This window comes from Zalophus californianus, chromosome 1 (genome assembly GCF_009762305.2).
Source record: "Zalophus californianus isolate mZalCal1 chromosome 1, mZalCal1.pri.v2, whole genome shotgun sequence".
Taxonomy (NCBI): Eukaryota; Metazoa; Chordata; class Mammalia; order Carnivora; family Otariidae; genus Zalophus; species Zalophus californianus.
Genome location: NC_045595.1, coordinates 97,510,701 through 97,528,171, shown reverse-complemented (window position 1 = coordinate 97,528,171; position 17,471 = coordinate 97,510,701). Strand labels below are relative to the sequence as shown.

At 39.7% G+C, this 17,471-nt stretch overlaps 1 protein-coding gene across 1 annotated transcript in view; it reads right to left on the bottom strand.

The window, feature by feature from the left end:
* Positions 1–342: 342 nt before the first annotated feature.
* Positions 343–17,471, bottom strand: part of GRK7 (G protein-coupled receptor kinase 7) — a 33,144-nt gene continuing 16,015 nt past the window's right edge. Inside the window, exons 4-5 of the mRNA XM_027586187.2 lie at positions 9,541–9,815; positions 343–1,992 (exon numbers count right to left, since the gene is read on the bottom strand). Of these exons, the coding sequence (XP_027441988.1) occupies positions 1,656–1,992; positions 9,541–9,815 (612 nt within the window). The 3' untranslated portion in view covers positions 343–1,655. The remainder of the gene's footprint in view (positions 1,993–9,540; positions 9,816–17,471) is intronic.

The window sequence follows — 17,471 nt, the reverse complement described above, 5'->3', positions numbered from 1 at the left end:
CAGGTTTGTCACCACTGGCACGAGTGAGATTTCCTTATGCACACATATATCGTTTTTTATCCTTTCTTAAAATTTCATTTTATTATTATTATTTTTTCATAAGCTCTGTGCCCAACATGGGGCTTGAACTCAGGACCCCAGATCAAGGGTCACATGCTCTACCAGCTGAGCCAGCCAGGTGCCCCCCCCTTTTTTCTTTAAGTATAATCATCTCAGATTTATAATTGTGTCCAGAATATTTTTTTTCACCCTTAGAATTTTCACTTTGGCTGTGCTCTTGAGAAGTGCTAATTCTACAGGAAAGTGCTGGCTGGGCAGCCACTTGAACTGAGGACTACCATTTGTTCAAATCAGCTGCCAAAGGCCATATTTCTCCTTCAGGTCTTGAAATAGCCAAGAGTCTACTTCACAAGATATGTGGGAAGAACTAACGTGTACAAGGACAGGAAAGTCTACAAGATGAATATAGATGATGTTCAGTTTCATATATACTGCAATTGCCAAAATTACATGTTTTTTGGGTATTTGAAAAGTTGCTGTCAAATGTATAATTGAAACTTTGAGCAACCAAGATAGGAACCCATACATAACAGCATTTCAGCCTACATGGCTCTGGTTCTCAAACGTGCCACACATCAGAAGTACCTGGGGAGCTTCTGAAAATCTAGATGCCCAGGCTGCCTCCCCCAGATCAATTAAAATATGGGGGTAGGAGTCAGATATTGGTATTTTTAAAAGATCCCTAGGTGATTCTAAAGTTCAGCAAAGTTTGGGAACCAATGGCATGTGGAAAAATACATGTAGCATGTAGCTACATTAAAATTTGTGGCATGTTACCTAAAGGACTCAACTTACAGAATACCTTAATTCACAGATCTCATGAATGTTTCCATTTAAAATACTTCAACATTATAATGGTAAAATATTTCAAAAATATGAAAAAGAGACTCTCGGTAAATTAAAAATTATTCTGTAATTTAAAATACTGCCAGTATATTACAATCCACTCCTTTTTAGGGGGAGAATATCAGGAACATTTATTTCCAGCTTCCAAATCCTTTTTATAAGTACAGAAGCAGAAGAAATACTGAAAGATGAAGGGAAGAAAGGATATAAACAAAGAAAAACTAAAATGATTATTTACCAAGAATTGCAAATGCTCATTTTCTGAGTATACCACAACGTTCCATTCTCTATTCCTAGGACTTTGTGTAATTATCAGGGACGTGATGGTGGAGGGCTCATGCTTTTAGTTTATCAAAATAAACCTGAGTGTTCCTTTTCCCAGGCCTCAGTGAAAACTGAGACTTTACTCATCTTTATGAAAAAAGAGAGAAAGAAGAAAGAAGTAGGGGGAAAGAGAGAGAGAGAAAGAAGGAAGGAAAGAAGGAGAGGAGAGGAAAGGAGAGAAGAGGAAGGGAAGGAGAGAGGGGAAAGGAGGGGAGGGGGGAGGAAGAGGAGGGGAGGGGGAGGAGGGGAGGGGGAAGGGAGAAAAATGTGTCCTAGTGGTGAGCTCACCTGTCCTTTGAATTGTTCTATGGTTGAAATGCCCCTCCTGATTGATCAGTCCTCATTCAACAGATTTTCATGTGTTAGGAACATTCGAGGATTATGTCAGCTGAGATTCCTGCTGCCTATCTGGTGGAGAGAACAACTTATAATAACAAACACACACCAGACTTGGATGAATTACCATCACCACAACCTGCAGGCCTGTTGGGGTCGTTCAATTCTTCAAACAGTCCCGTTTCTATAATCTCTTCCTGCCATGCTATAGGGACAGCACCTGTTGCAAATCTTTGGAAGAACATCTTATCTTTATCATCAAATTCGATTCCCCGAACCTCAGAGAAATCTTCAATTTCAGCGATGTCTTTGGCATAAACCACTGAAGGGTCTGGCACAAATGGGGGCTCAACTAGGCCAGCTTCCAGGCGAGCAAAATTGATGGTTTTGAAGAAAGGGTGTTGCCTGGGATCATCAGACTTTTCTCTGTGAAGAAAGGAGATGGTCAGCCTGAGACACAGTAACAAACCAAAACAGGAAATGTTCTAACAATACAAAGTGTCTAGCATTCTTTTCCTGTAATACATTTCATTTTAATTGCAAAGACAATATAACGACGTAAAGAATAATTTGGAAAAATAATAACTTTAAATTTCACCCACAATTTTAAAAAATCATTCCATCTTATGCAGACAGTAGCATTTTCATTGTTTGCAGATAACCTTCACATGTCTAATTTTTGGAGTCAAGTAGTTGACATGACTTTTATTCTTAGTGTTTTGTGGAAATACAAGCAAAATTCAGTGGGGCCAGAACCTGCTTCCCTGCAACTTCCAGTCATTGCATTTTGCTAGACCCTTCAGGGTCACATAGAACAAGGGAAGCATGTCTATCCACACACAGCCCCACTCACATCCTAAAAAACAGCACCCATATTGTCTCAGTCTTCATATGACATGATTATTAGGAGCTCCACCTACCTCCCCCAACAGCCACAATACTTTCAAAGACTTTAAAAAAATCCATTAGTAATTTTTAGCAGCATGAATGAGCATACATTCAATGCTCAAGACTATGGTTATTGGTTACAAGCCCTCTTTCCTTGTGCTAGAAATTATGCCAGTATTTGCCTTAGAATAAGAGGGGGGAAAATGTATGTTCCCAATTGTGTAACCTCTTGTATTAGTTATCTATTGCTGTGTAACAAACTGCCCCAACATTCAGCGGCTTAAAACAACAAACACTTATTATCTCAGTTTCTGTGGGTCAAGAATCTAGAAACGGCTTAACTGGGTGCCTCTGGCTTAAGGTCTTTCATGAGGTTGTTCATCAGTGCTGTGGTCTCATCTGAAGGTTCAACTGGGACTAGGGGAGGAAATCTGCTTCCAAGCTCACTCACATAGTTATTGGCAGGTCTCCATCCCTCACCACATGAGCCTCTCCACAAAGCTACCTTATAACTTTATACCTGGTTTTCCCCTGAGCCCAAGATAAAAGGCACAGTCTTTTTACTACCTAATCTTGGAAATGACATCTCATCACTTCTGCCATATTGTTAGAAGCAAATGAATAAGTCCATCCCACCCTTAAGGGAAGGGATTACACAAGAGTGTGGATAACAGGAGATGGGGATATTTGGGGACCACACTAGGGACAGCCTACCACACATTTCTCTTGGTTCCTCTTAAGTCCAGGTTTTTAAAGAAATAAAAGGGGGCTGTATTGTGGCATCAGATTCAAATGATTTTTTCCTTTTTATGTGAGTAGATATGTTGGTCTGACAAAAAAAAATGTCTACCTTTAGGGGGGCACCTGGGTGGCTCAGTTGGTTAAGCATCTGACTTTTGATTTTGGCATGGGTCATGATCTCAGTGTTGTGGGACTGAATCCCACCTTGGGCTCTACACTCAGCAGGGAGTCTGCTTGAGATTCTCTCTCTTCCTCTCTCTCTGCCCCTCCCCCTGTATACTCTCTAAAATGAATAAATAAATCTTAAAAAAAAAAAAGAGGGGTACCTGGGTGGCTCAGTCGGTTAAGCATCTGCCTTCGGCTCGGGTCATGTTCCCAGGGTCCTGGGACTGAGCACCGCATCGGGCTTCCTGCTCAGCGGGGAGCAGTGCTTCTCCCTTTCCCTCTGCCCCTCCCCCTACTCCTGCTCTCTCTCACTCTCTCGCTCTCTGAATTAAATAAATAAAATCTTAAAAAAAAAAGAAAAAGAAAAAGAAAAAGAAAGAAATGTTTCCCCTTAGGGAAAAGTCAATTTCTGTCATAAATCAACCTTGGTAAAAATTAATCACATTCATAGGTTTCCTTTACTTTTATTCCAGTTATCAAAAATTTTTAGGAAAAGAATTGAGGATTTCTCCCATATGCCCCCTTACAGATTCCCTACTATGTCAGATAATTACTGCAGTGGACTCTATCTAACAGTTCTAAACACAGTAATGACATTACTAATAATAACAGTGGGAATAACTGGCATTTATCCAGAACCTACTCTCAGCTAACACAAAGTTAAGCTCTGCACTTATGTTATCACATTTAACCATCACAATAATGCCTGTCTGTCTTTTCATTGTATTTTTAACCTCTTCACTTGCTTCTGTATTCATAAATGGCTGTGCATCTGAAAAAGCCAAACATGGGTGAATTTTTCAAAGGAAAATTGTAATCAAATATTATTATGGAAAAGAGAAATCCAGCTGTAGGCTTCTGATGTCCAGCCATTCCCTGGGTTGTTCTGTGGTTCAGGCCTAGCCCCATCCAGAATGATGCAGGACTCCTTGGACTTATCTCATTATGACCCAGCTGAAAAACAGAAATGGAGAACTGTATCATGAGATACTACAAGTTGTCTCTTTTTTCCCCAAAGCCACCAAGTCTCCATCAATTTAAAGGAAGGAAAATGCAGGCTTGCTATCTACTAGAACCTACTGACCGATGTCGGAGTGGTTTACATCCTGTAGAGTCAGAGCCTTGAGGGAGGGTTACTGAGATAGCTTCAAAGCTTCAGAGATGAATTTTTCTCTTAAGTTAGGTTTATTCAGGTATAATTTTCACAGCAACATTCACCATTTTAAGGTATCAGATTTTGGTCGTAGGGAGGGTATCAGATAGAATTTAAATGTAGCAGAACAAGGATAGAGGGGTGCCTGGGTGGCTCAGTCGGTTAAGCGTCTGCCTTTGGCTCAGGTCATGGTCCCAGGGTCCTGGGATGGAGCCCCTTGTTGGGCTCCCTGCTCAGTGGGGAGCCTGCTTCTCCCTCTCCTCCCTGCTCCTGCTCTCTTTCTTTCTCGCTATCTCTGTCTCTTTCTCTCTCTCGCCAATAAATAATTAAAAAAATTTTAAAAAAGAATTTAAATGTGGCAGAACAAGGACAGAGCTAGAATTCCATCTATGTAAATCAGGAATAACCCCAAGACTCTGTGTCTCAAAGAAAACAAAGGAGCTGGAATGGGACCAGGTGCCATGAGGAAGGAGCTTGTACCACCCTGATGGCCACCAGCAGGCATGAACACAGTATCCCACAGGTCAAGAGAGCAACCTAAACTCACTCTGAGCAGCTTTAACTTGGATAAACAAAGAGTGCCCAGGGGCTCAGTAACCTTGAGAAACTTGCCAAGCCAGTCTGGACATCAGTATGAACAGTTCTCAAGGAACACCTCAAGCAACAGGCCCAAATGGCCTTGGTTTGCCCAACAGGGATGGCCACTTCAGCCCTTTTGCAACGAGCTGCAAAGGATAAGGGAACAACAGGCCACTAAAGGTTTTGTTTATGTTCCTCAGCACCCTGACTAGATGACCCTGGAGGCCAGGGCCTATGCTTTAATGCCCTTTCTCACTAAGTGTCTGTGGTTGCTGATGCTAACAACAAAAGATTAGGCTTTCCCCTATTCCTTTTACTCAGTGTCTGGACCACGACAAATTTGATCACTTTATCTTTTGCACTAATGACTCTTACCTCAGTTCCATAATTAAAAATAGCCTGGATGTTATTTTACTCTTGGATCTTGCAGGGCTGCTTCATGCGGGGATCTTTTGGCCCATCCTTAGGCAGTGCGCTTTGGACAAATAAGAGAGGCTATTGATGGGGGCAACATCTTCTGCCCTAGCCAAACTGGCAGCTGCAGGAAGACTTCTCCTGCTGATTGGAGTAGGTTCTATTTCAGAGCATTTATAGGAGCTTTTGTGTTACTGAACCCTACATAGAGATTACAATGGATTTTCTTATAATAGTCAATGAAGTAAAGATACCACCCGACCATACATGAAGACCACTCTGTGGGGTTTGGTCTGCCAAGAACAGTATCTTTAGTATTGGTATGAAATTATGTGTTGGAGAAGCACTTAAGTCAGAGACTTGCATGATTAGTTGATCTTGTTCTGCTGCACTGACTGATCAGAAGAAAACCTGCAAAATGCTTAAGTGATCTTCAGCTTTTATTTTATTAGAAAACATCATAAACTCTATCTGGAGCCCTTGTGAGATGCTCAGAAAAGCTTGCAATTTATTATTTTTTTAAAGCTTTCAACTTCTCTGCAAAACAAAATTAATTCACAGACCTATGAAAACAAAGGAGGAGATCCTTCCAGTGATGTCTAAAGAGGGAAAAGGGTTTTAAAATTTATTTCAAATGTTTGTGAATGCAAGAGGGAGGGGGCACTTGACCTCTCTGCTGTGTAACATGTTGAGTAGGCATTGCTTGGCTTTGAAGGACACCACTAGATTATCTCATCTGAATTAAAAAAAAAAATACAGAGAGTTGAAATGAAAATGTTGGAAGGTTTTCTCTTTCACCGAACAGCTGGTTTTTATATGCCTTTTCTCTAATGTTGTAAACAGTTTTATTCAAAACAGTCACAACAACAGATGCTTTATAAAAAGGTTTTGCTTGATGGAACAACCTCAGGCAATGATCCAGTGCTTTAAGGTGGCATTTTCCTGAAGAGGTTTGTCAATATTTCATTTTCTATACCCAAAGTGTGTTTACAGAGTGTCAAGATAGATTTTTCAATCAAACATACCAAGCGGGCAAGTTGTCTCTTTTCCCCAAAGCCACCTTCAGGGAGGTCATCTGAAGAGACGGTTCTCTTTCTTTGCGGCCTCTGCCGCTGTTGGGATGCCCTCTTAGACTCCCTGCACTTGAGAACCCCGGCAGTAGAGATGGTCAGGGGTCACCATTTCCGGTTCTCCTCTCCTCCCTGGGCACAATGAAGACAACACTAGCCAGACCCTTGGACCTTGCGCAGGGCAAACACAAGTGAGTGTAAGTGACGCGCGAGTGGGTCACTTCCGGCCAGTGGCAGTACGAAGCTCCCCGAGGTTGTCTATGCTCTCGTCCGCTACAGCGACTGGAAGCCACGAGTTCCAGTGGAGCTGTCAGATGGATGCAGCCTGGCTCTCTGAGTCTCTGCTCCGAAGGGAGGTACCCGAAGGGAGTGCTGCTGCACCCATAAGGCACTTTGTGCGAGGGAGAAAAAAATTCTCTTCATTGCAAGCCTCAGAGACTTTGTGATTTGCTTGTTATCATGACGCGGCCTATTCTGACCACACTAATGCAACAACGTTGGAATCTACACAGAAAAATCAGTTCCACGTTTTCCTTCACTTAAATGTAGAGTTTCTGTTAAATTTCAAAATACTCATTTCTTAGTTTGGTGTCTGTCATGCTTTGAAAGTCATTACAAATGGATCTTGTTTCGCTATTTAAAATAATGAGGTCGAAAATTAAAAGCTTACCTCCATACTCTAATATTTTTAATTAAGGCAGCCTTGTTCTAGAGCCTTCACTAGCAGCTACTTGGAAGATTGAGGGTAATTTTACTGCCCATGTTCTGGGGTAATAGTAAAAATCAGTCATATTACTTCATGTTGTAGCTTTCATATTTGTATATATTTTTAAATTTTGAAAATTCAAAATTTAAGACATTCAAGCTCATAGTTCAGTCAAAATATTATCTGGTATCTCTCTTAGAACAAATTAGTAATAATTGCTATCACTTACTTTATATATATTATATCTAAACCTCAAAGTTTCCCACTGTATAAGTCAGGGTTCTCTAGAGAAACAGAACTAACAGGATGTTGAAAGGGTCCAGAATGTACCACGGTAGCATAAAAATTATTTTGAGCTGAAGGCATTTGCGAGTCAACCGATACAGGTTTTGAACTCCCCTTATCTGCCTAGAAGCAGAGACTCCCCCCAAAACTCAACTCATAAATCTTCTCTCTGGGAGTTTTAGAACCGGGAAAGATTGACTCTTATCACCAGTGACAGAAGTCTGCTCCACACCTAAACAGCCACTGCCACAAAACTATCGTACCTCCCATCTCTTCTCCTAAGGGCCCGTCTCTCTCTCCTAAACGTCATTGGTTCTCCTATAAGTGCCGTTCCCCCCCAGCAATTCTAAGAAATTATTTGTTTTCATGCAAGTACCCTTCTCCTCCTCCCCTTCCCCTGTTAAGATGGTCTATAATTCTAACTGATCCCAGTCACATTTTTTCTGTGAACTCTTGTATAGGTGCATAAATAAAAGCCTGTCTTTTCTCTTACTAATCTGTGTTTTGTTAGTTTCGTTTGCAGGCCTCTAAGAGGGTAGAGGAGAAGTTTTTTCTCCCTGACAATATGTGTGCATGTATATGAGAGACACATGGAGAGGGAGAGAAAGAGAGATTGAGGGAGGGAGGGAGGGAGGAAGGATGGATGGATTATTTTAAGGAATTGATTTGCACAAGTGTAGAGGTTTGGCAAGTCCAAATCCTGCAAGGTAGGCCGTCAAGCTGGAGACCCAGGGAAGAGTTGCAGTTCAAGTCCAAAGGTGGTTTGCCTGCAGAATTCCCTCTTCTCCCAGGGAAGTCAGTCTTTTTCTGTGAAGGCCTTCAACTGACTGGATGAGACCCATCCATGTTATGAACAATAATCTCCTTTACTCAAAGGCTACTGATTTATATATTAAGACTATCTAAAAAATACTTGCACAGAAGCATCTAGAATAATTGATCAAAAATCTGAGTATGGTGGCCTAGTCAAGTTGTCATAAAATTAATCATTATACCCATAAATCCCCCATTTTAATACATGAGGATATTGAGACTCTGAGAATGTAATTCAATTGCTTGAGGTAAAAGGACATACAGAGCTGGGATGGGAGTCTATGTCTGCGAATCTAAAGCCCTTGGTTTTTTCTCTATATAACAGTTACCCACTGCCAAGGGCCTTTTTACAGGTCAGCTTTTACTTATTTTGTTTCTTCTAAAATAGCTTGATCTTATTATTCCCTGTAAGCAATAAAACTCGACTTTCTTCAAAAAGAAAGTGCCCTGGTACTGATGGGATTTATTTTAAGTTTTAATTGTATTCATTTTTTAATCATTCATCCACAATTCAAAATTCAGGAGATAATAGGGTTATAGAGTAAAAATCTTCATTTACGTCCCTGTCACCTGCCCCTAATTTCTTTTTATTAGAGACCATCAATCATATACATTCTTTGTATACTCTGCCCAAAATATTCTATGCAACTATTTGAATTATAGATTTCTTTTCTTTTCTCTTCTCTTTTCCCCTTTCCTTTCTCTCTTTCTTTCTTTCTTTTTCTTTTCTTTCTTTCTTTCTTTCTTTCTTTCTTTCTTTCTTTCTTTCTTTCTTTCTTTCTTTCTTTCTTTCTTTCTTTCTTTTTCTTTCTTTCTTTTTCTTTCTTTCTTTCTTTTTCTTTCTTTCTTTCTTTCTTTCTTTCTTTCTTTCTTTCTCTTTCTTTCTTTCTCTCTCTCTCTCTCTCTCTCTCTCTCTCTCTCTCTCTATCTTTCTTTCTTTCTTGTATGCTGTTTTGCACCTCACTTTATTTTAAAATATATCTTGGAGATCATTCCACATCAAGTGCTCACAGTGTCTGAAAATATCAGAAACACTTAACCATATAATATGCAAATAATAATAGGAAAAATAATAATACTTAAGCCCAAGTCCTCGTCATCAATCCAAACCTGTGGACAATGCTGACACTGCTAATTACCTCTGTTATATGGTAGTTTACCTGCTTCCTAAACGTTGCTCTGGTTTCTTAGCCAAGAAGAGTCTGCAAATATCTTTTGCTTCCTCTGTGAAGTTATCATGTTGGAATCTGACCTCTTCTTTCAGGGTTCTTTGCTTTAAATCCTCTTTACTGACTTTCTCCTTGTAATCTTTGAATGGTGTTCGTCCAGCAACCATTTCATAAATACTGCATCCCATTGCAAACCAGTCCACAGGATAGGAATAACTCACTTTTTCCATTAGGATTTCAGGAGCCATATAACCATTGGTTCCAGCCTGTAACACCCCAAACAAGAAACAAAACAAAACAAAAACACTAATGTGAGTGTAACAGATGCTGCTGATTGCCTATCCAATACCCATTCTCCTTTTCTTTCTTTGTTAAGTGAATCCTAAGTATTTGGGGTGGCAATGTGTCTAACCTATTCTAGTCTCTGCTTTCCTAGCATCCTCTGGGGTAGCTGGGGTAGGCCATGTCATCCATTCTAGCCAAGAGGATTTAGCTGGAGTGCATTATAAAAGGGACAGATGAGGGGTGCCTGGGTGGTTCAGACAATTGACTTTTTTTAAAATATTTTTTTTCAGTAAAGTAATGACAACCTATCATCTTTAATGAAATCACGTACTTTGTGTTTTTTTTCTTATGGATATAATTTAATATGTTATTTATTTATTTATTTATTTTTTATGACGTTATGTTAGTCACCATACAGTACATCATTAGTTTTTGATGTAGTGTTCCAGGATTCATTGTCTGCATATAACACCCAGGGCTCCATGCAATACATGCGCTCCTTAATACCCATTACTGAGACAACTGACTCTTAATCTCAACTGAGGTCTTCTCAGGGTCGTGAGTCCATGCTGGGCATGGAGTTTAAGAAATAAATAAATAAATAAATAAATAAATAAATAAATAAATAAATAAATAAATAAAATAAAGGGACGGATGAGGCTGCTCTTGAAATGAGTTAGTCACCTAGCCCCTCATTTCATCATTAAGGTGAAAAGTTCAAGTGGATGTCTCTGTGATTCCCGTAAGCTCTGCCTCTGTATTTTATTCACAGATAATAGAAAATTAGATGCATGGTTTTAAAGGTTGAACACTTTATTGCTAATATTGAATGTTCATATATTATCTGGTCTGTGATTCTTACTCTATTTGCTATATAACGATATTAATATCACACATCTCTGCCTATCCCTGCACTGAAAAATTAGCACAGTCATTTTAATCTAAAAAATTCCACACATGAAAATTCATTTAACATGCATGACTATATTTTGTAGGCACATTTGTACTGACAATACATACCAAATGACCATTGAGTTAAAAAATATATATTTATACATATAACTTAAAATTTACCATCTTAATAATTTTTTTAAAGATTTTATTTATTTGATAGAGACACAGCGAGAGAGGGAACACAAGCAGGGGGAGTGGGAGAGGGAGAAGCAGGCTCCCCACCGAGCAGGGAGCCTGATGCGGGGCTCAATCCCAAGACTCTGGGATCATGACCTGAGCCGAAGGCAGACGCTTAATGACTGAGCCACCCAGGCGCCCCCCATCTTAATAATTTTTAAGTGTACAGTTCAAGAGTATTAAGTACATTCACATTGTTGTGCAACCATAATCACTTTCGATCTCCTTTCATCTTGCAAAACTGAAACTCTATACTCATTAAACAACAACTCCCCATTGCCCCCACTCCCTAGGCCCTGGCAACCACCATTCTACTTTCTGTCTCTACTAATCTGACTACTCTAGGTACCTCATGTATGGGGAATCATGCAGTTATTGTCTTTTTGTGAATGTGTTATTTTAATACATTCATTAATTTGACAAATTTTTGAAAATATTTTATATACTTATTTGAGAGAGAATGAGAGTATGTGTGTACACAAGGGGAGAGGCAGAGGGAGAGGGTGGGGGAGGAAAGAATCTCAAGCTGACTCCAAGCCAAACATAGAGCCCCACACGGGGCTTGATCCTATAACCCTGAGATCACGACCTGAGCCAAAATCAAGAGTTGGACACTTAACTGACTGAGCCACCAGGTGCCCCCAATAAATATTTAATGAATATCTATAACATACCTTGTAATTATAAAATATACATATATATACATACACACACACACACACACAAACACACACACACACAAACACATGTTTTCCAAAAACTAACTTGTTTTTGGTTAAAGTATAATGTATAATCTCTGCAGCAATTAAAAATTCAAAGAACACCTGGGGTGCCTGGGTGGCTCAGTTGGTTAACTGTCTGCCTTTGGCTCAGGTCATTATACTGGGGTCCCGGAATTGAGCCCCATGACAGGCTCCCTGCTCAGCGGGGAGTCTTCTCCCTCTGCCCCTCATCTAGTTTGTGCTTTCTCTCTCTCAAATAAATAAATAAATAAATAAATAAATAAAATCTTTAAAGCAAAAAAAAGGAAAAATTCAAAGAACACCCTAAAATGACAATAGGCTTCTATTAGTACATAAAAATGATCATATAAATTATTGGCAGAGTTGTGAAAAACAGATGTGCTCTACAAATTGACCCAGACTTTTAGGAGAGCAGTAAGATATAGAGTCACAGAAAATAATATGTACCAACTGTTCCTCTCCTTCAACCAGGTTACTTCATCTTGGAGTATATACCTCCAAGAAATGACTCAGAAGAAAGAAAAAGGAATCTACATAGAGATGTTCATAGCTCCATTATTTATAATGGTCACAAGCTGGAAACCTCCAAAAGCCCGTCAATAAAGACAACAGACTAGAATCTATTGTTAATATATATATATGTATATGTATACATATATATACATATATATATATAAAATGGATATCACACACTGATTACAAATATGCATTCCAGTACATCAAAAAAGGCTGGAAAGTGTTTTTAGTTTTTTATCGGGTGATTTTTTTCTAATTGCTTAAGTATATATTTTTATATGCATTATATATATAATGCCATAGGAATATTAAGTTTCATGGTTAATTTCTACATGGGTAACAGTGAAAAGCATATATGACCCAAGCACTAATGAGAAGTAATTGGCCTGTTCTGGAAGTGACTGGGTCTGACAGGCCGGGCATGAGTCAGCATGGTACTGCTGTTTTCATAGAAGCTGATATATAATTTGGGTGACCATATGTTCTGGTTTGCCCAGTACAGTCCCAGTTTACATCTGTTGTCCTGGCACCTTGTCTAGTTTTGCATTTATCCAGACAGAAGGGTCCTGTAGGTTCCCCTGAGGCCCAGGATGTAGTCTTACTCGACTTTGTATCCAAACTAGGAACTTACTATAGGGCCTCATGTGGTTCATACCCAACAAAATGTTTGTTAAACAACAGTAAAGATGGTAACCAGATGTTTTCCATTCACTATGCAACCAGTATTGAACCATGCCCTGCAGTGAGTTCTAGGGATGCCAAGACACATGATACCTGGCCGTTGCCCTTCAGGATTTACAGGCTGATGGAGACAGGTCGAAAGGTTAATTAAATAGAGTACAGTAAATGCTGTAATGGGAGTATAAAAAAAGCACAGGGAGGTGAGAGGGTGTGTATGTGTGTGTGTGTTGGGGATACTTCACTGAAGAGTGATAGCTGAGCTGAATCATGAGGGAAGAATCTGTCCCCCAGAGCAGGCTAGCCAGCTAATGAGCATGTGCAAGAGATGGAGCCAGAAATAATGTGGGGTGTTCAAGGAGCTTGAAGGAATTTGGCATTTCTGGAACACAAGATCTGTGGGATGCAATGGTGGGAGGGGAGACTAGAGGAAGAGATGTAGATGAGACTGAGAAATACTGTATGCCAAAATAGCAAAAATTTATTCCCAGTCCCCCTTTTCCCTTGTACCCCTCTACCAGAGAGGTCAGAAGGCTGAGCACTCCATCTTTCAGCTTCCTTTGTACCTAAGGCGACCATGTGATATGAGCTTTGAGAGGTGTGCAAGGCAAAGGTGCTGAGGGTTGTGGAAAAAGGGGAGTAAGCCTACTTAGAAATACATAAAAGATATAAGACAAATTAATGGATCAATAGAGGGATGGAGAGACATGTGATAAAGTGAATCTAAAAAAATATTAATGATATACAATGGAATATTGTTTGGCCATAAAAAGGAATGTACTAATACATGCTACAGCATGGATGAACCCTGAAAACATTACACTAAGTGAAAGAAGCCAAATACAAAAGGCCACGTATTGTGTTTCCATTTATATAAAATGTCCAAAACAGGCAATTCTATAGAGCCAGAAAGTGGATTAGTGGTTGCTTAGGGTTGGGACAGGGGGAGTGGGAGTGTCTGCTAAAGGGCAGGGGGTTTCTTTTTGGGGTGAAGAAAAGATTCTAAAATTGTGATAATGTTTGCATTGCTCTATGAATATACTAAAACCCACTGAATAGTATACTTTAAATGGGTCAATTTTACGGTATTTAAATTATATCTCAATAAAGCTGTTCAAAATGTTCATGGTAAGCAGGTAGGTAGTGGGTATACAGGTGCTTGCTGTGAAATTCTTTCAACTTTCCTATATGTTTGAAAGTTTTTATAATAGAATGCAGCGGGAGGGGGCCCTTGGGTGGCTCAGTCGGTTAAGCGTTGCCTTTGGCTCAGGTCACGATCCCGGGGTCCTGGGATCCAGCCCTGTGTTGTGGGCTCTCTGCTCAGTGAGCAGTCTGCCTTTCCCTCTCCTTTTGCCCCTCCCCCCGCTCGTGCTCTCACTCTCTCTCTCAAATAAATAAAATCTTAAAAAAAAAAAAAAAAGAATGTGGAGGGGAAAAGGAGTGAGGGAAGGGGATGCGATGCCAGGCATTACCAGGTGGCTGTTGGTCCATCAGGCACAATAGAATCTTCTAGAAGGGTCATAAAGAAGAACTACAGGGGAGAGTGAAGAAGAGGGAATCCATCTACCCAGCTCCCTCCCATCTCCTATTTCCATTAGTCAAGGATTACCCAAAAGCTAAATTGTCTGTATTTCCAGATATCATCCAGACCTTCAGCAGCTTGCTAGAAACCAGGATTCACATTGCAGTCTGATATTTCCTCCAATTCTAAAAGAGGAGGTACAAGTCAGCCTACAAGTGGAGCCAACAGGGTGCTGTCCAGGAGACAGAGAAGAGGCAGAGAGGGACTGTCAGAAGGTGTGTGAGGTTTGTGGCCCAGTACACCAACTTGATGAAATTTCTCCACGATGTACTTTGGTATGGGGCTTTTTTCATTTGTGATGCTGGCTACTGGCAGGTCACTCAATCCAGGATCTAATGGCTGTCAGAATCAGGAAACTTTCTCATAATATTTCTTTGATCATTTTCTCCCTTCCATTTTCTTTCCTCTCTTTTTGTTTTTGGAAATCTTGAACATATCCCCTATGCTTCTTATCTTTTGCTTCTATTTTCCATCTCTTTGTCTTTTTCTAGGATTTCCTTTTTTTATTTTTTCTAGGAGAACTTCCTCTATTTTTTCCCCAACTCTTCTATTTTTTTTAAGTATTTTATTATGGGAAATTTCAAACATATACAAAAGAGAGACTAGAATAATAAACCCAGTATATGCTACACTCAGCTTCAAGAATTATCAACAAATGGTCAGTCTTGTTTCATCTGTGTCCCCTACCCACTCCCACTGGCCCAGACTCTCCTAGACATCATCATTTATATTTCACTATGAGTCTCTAAAAGGTAAGGCCACTTAAAAGCAAACAAACAAAACCAAAGCACTACAATATCATTATCTCGCTTTAAAAATATCAAAAATTCTTTAACATTATCAAATGTCTGGACATGTTTACACTTCTCCAATTGTGCTATAAAATTGTCCTCTAAATAGTTTGCTTAAATTTGGATCTAAACAAAGTTCACACAGTGTCATTGTTTGGTATGTCTCTTTAATCTCTGTGAATCTATAAGTTCCTCATCTGTCTGCCTCCCCAGCCCACTGGAAGATTTTGTTGGAAAAGCTGGCTAAATTCTAGAGTGCCCCAGGTCAGATTTTGCTGACTGCCTCCCTGTGGTGTCATTTAACATGTTCCTCTATTCTTTGTATTTCCTGTGAATTAATAGCTAGATCTAGAGGCTTAATCCTTCTACTGAAATTTCATTTCTGCAAATGTTTTTTATTAAAGTATCATTAACATAGAATAGTGTGCACAGGTCGTAGATGTTCAGTTCAGTAAATTTTGATAATTGAATACACCCACATAAATACCACCCAAACAAGATATAGAACATTTCATCCACCCAGAAAGTCCTCTTGTGTCTCTTTCTAGTCCATTCTCCTCTCTACTTCCTGCGACCACTTTCTGATTTCTGTCACCATAGATTAATTTTGTCTGTTCTTGGATTTCATGTAAATGGAATTGTATGGTAGATACTCTTTTGTGTCTGACTCCTTTTTTTAACATAATGTTTTTGAGATTTATCCATGTTGTCCTGCAAATTTATTGTGAATTTTTTTATTTCCAAATGTCCTTTTTCTTCTCTGAATGTTCCCTGTTTTCTAGCATCTGTTCTTGCTTCATGGATGCAATATCTTCTCTTAAATCTCATAAGATATTAATTATACATTTTTAAAAAATGGTACCTTCTATTCATTGCATTGTTCCTACTTTCTATAAGCTTCTCTCTTCTGTTTGTTTTTGCATAGTCTTTCATTTTGGAGGGTTCCTTCAAATAACAAGTGATCTTTGACTACTTGTATTTAAGAATGTAACACCAAAAAGCTGACAAGAAGCTTGTCAACTGATGGACTTCACTGTAGAGTGATCTCACCAAGCCATTTCAGTGGGGCCCCACCTGTGAGTACCCACAGACCTTTTGTGTTAGGCTACTCCATTTCCTCGGAGAGAGATATGCTCCAATACCCCACTTGAGAGGGGTCAGCCTGCTTGCTGTCATTCTGGGAGCTAAGGTGGGGAGGGGACTGAGGGTCTCTCCACGTCACATAGTATTTCATGCTCTACAACTCTCAGTTGGACTTTATGTTCCTGCGTCCAGCTTCTCTCTGGTTCAATCTCTTCTGCTGGAGTGGGAGAAGCAGGGAGAAAGACTACAAACAACATCCAGCTGCAGTTCAGACAGTGGTGATTGGTAAATTCTACTTAGCAACACTGATTGTGAGTTTGCTCTGTGTGTGGCACCCTTCCAATGAGCAGATTTCAGAAGCAAGTGACTTTAGTGATTAAAATAGTTAACTGGGACACCAGATAAATATCAGTTGCTCAGTAGAAGGTATAGGGTGAAAGTGGAGAACATGCCTTGTCCTAAACAAAGGATGTGAGACGCAGCTAGGGGAAAAATTGGAAATAACAATGTAAAATGCTTATTAAGTGCTCATTACATGCCAAATACTTTCTCAATTGCTTTATGTGAATTTCTTGTTTCATCTTTATTTTTTTAAGATTTTATTTATTTATTTATTTATTTATTTATTTATTTATTTATTTGTCAGAGAGAGAGAGAGAGAGAAAGAGCACAAGCAGGGGGAACAGCAGGTAGAGCAGGCAGAGGGAGAAGCAGACTCCTTGCTGAGCAGGGAGCCCAATGCAGGACTCGATCCCAGGACCCTGGGATCATGACCTGAGCCGAAGACAGACACTTAACTGACTAAGCCACCCAGGCATCCCTTGTTTCATCTTTATGATAACCCTATGAGATAGAAACTATTTTTATCTCCCATTTTACAGATTAGAAAACTGAACTACAGAGGGTTTAAATCTTGCCCAAGGTCACCCACCCAAGATTCACACAGAGCTCTGCACTTAGAACCACGACATTACACTGCCTCTTTGGAAGTAGGTGATGTGGCTTTTTCTTACCCTTCCAAGTTCCCTTCAGGATTTTTTTTTCTCTCCTTAGAGTCCTCTCCTTCCATCTCCCCATCTACCAAGGACCAAGACCTCATCTTGGTCCATTCCT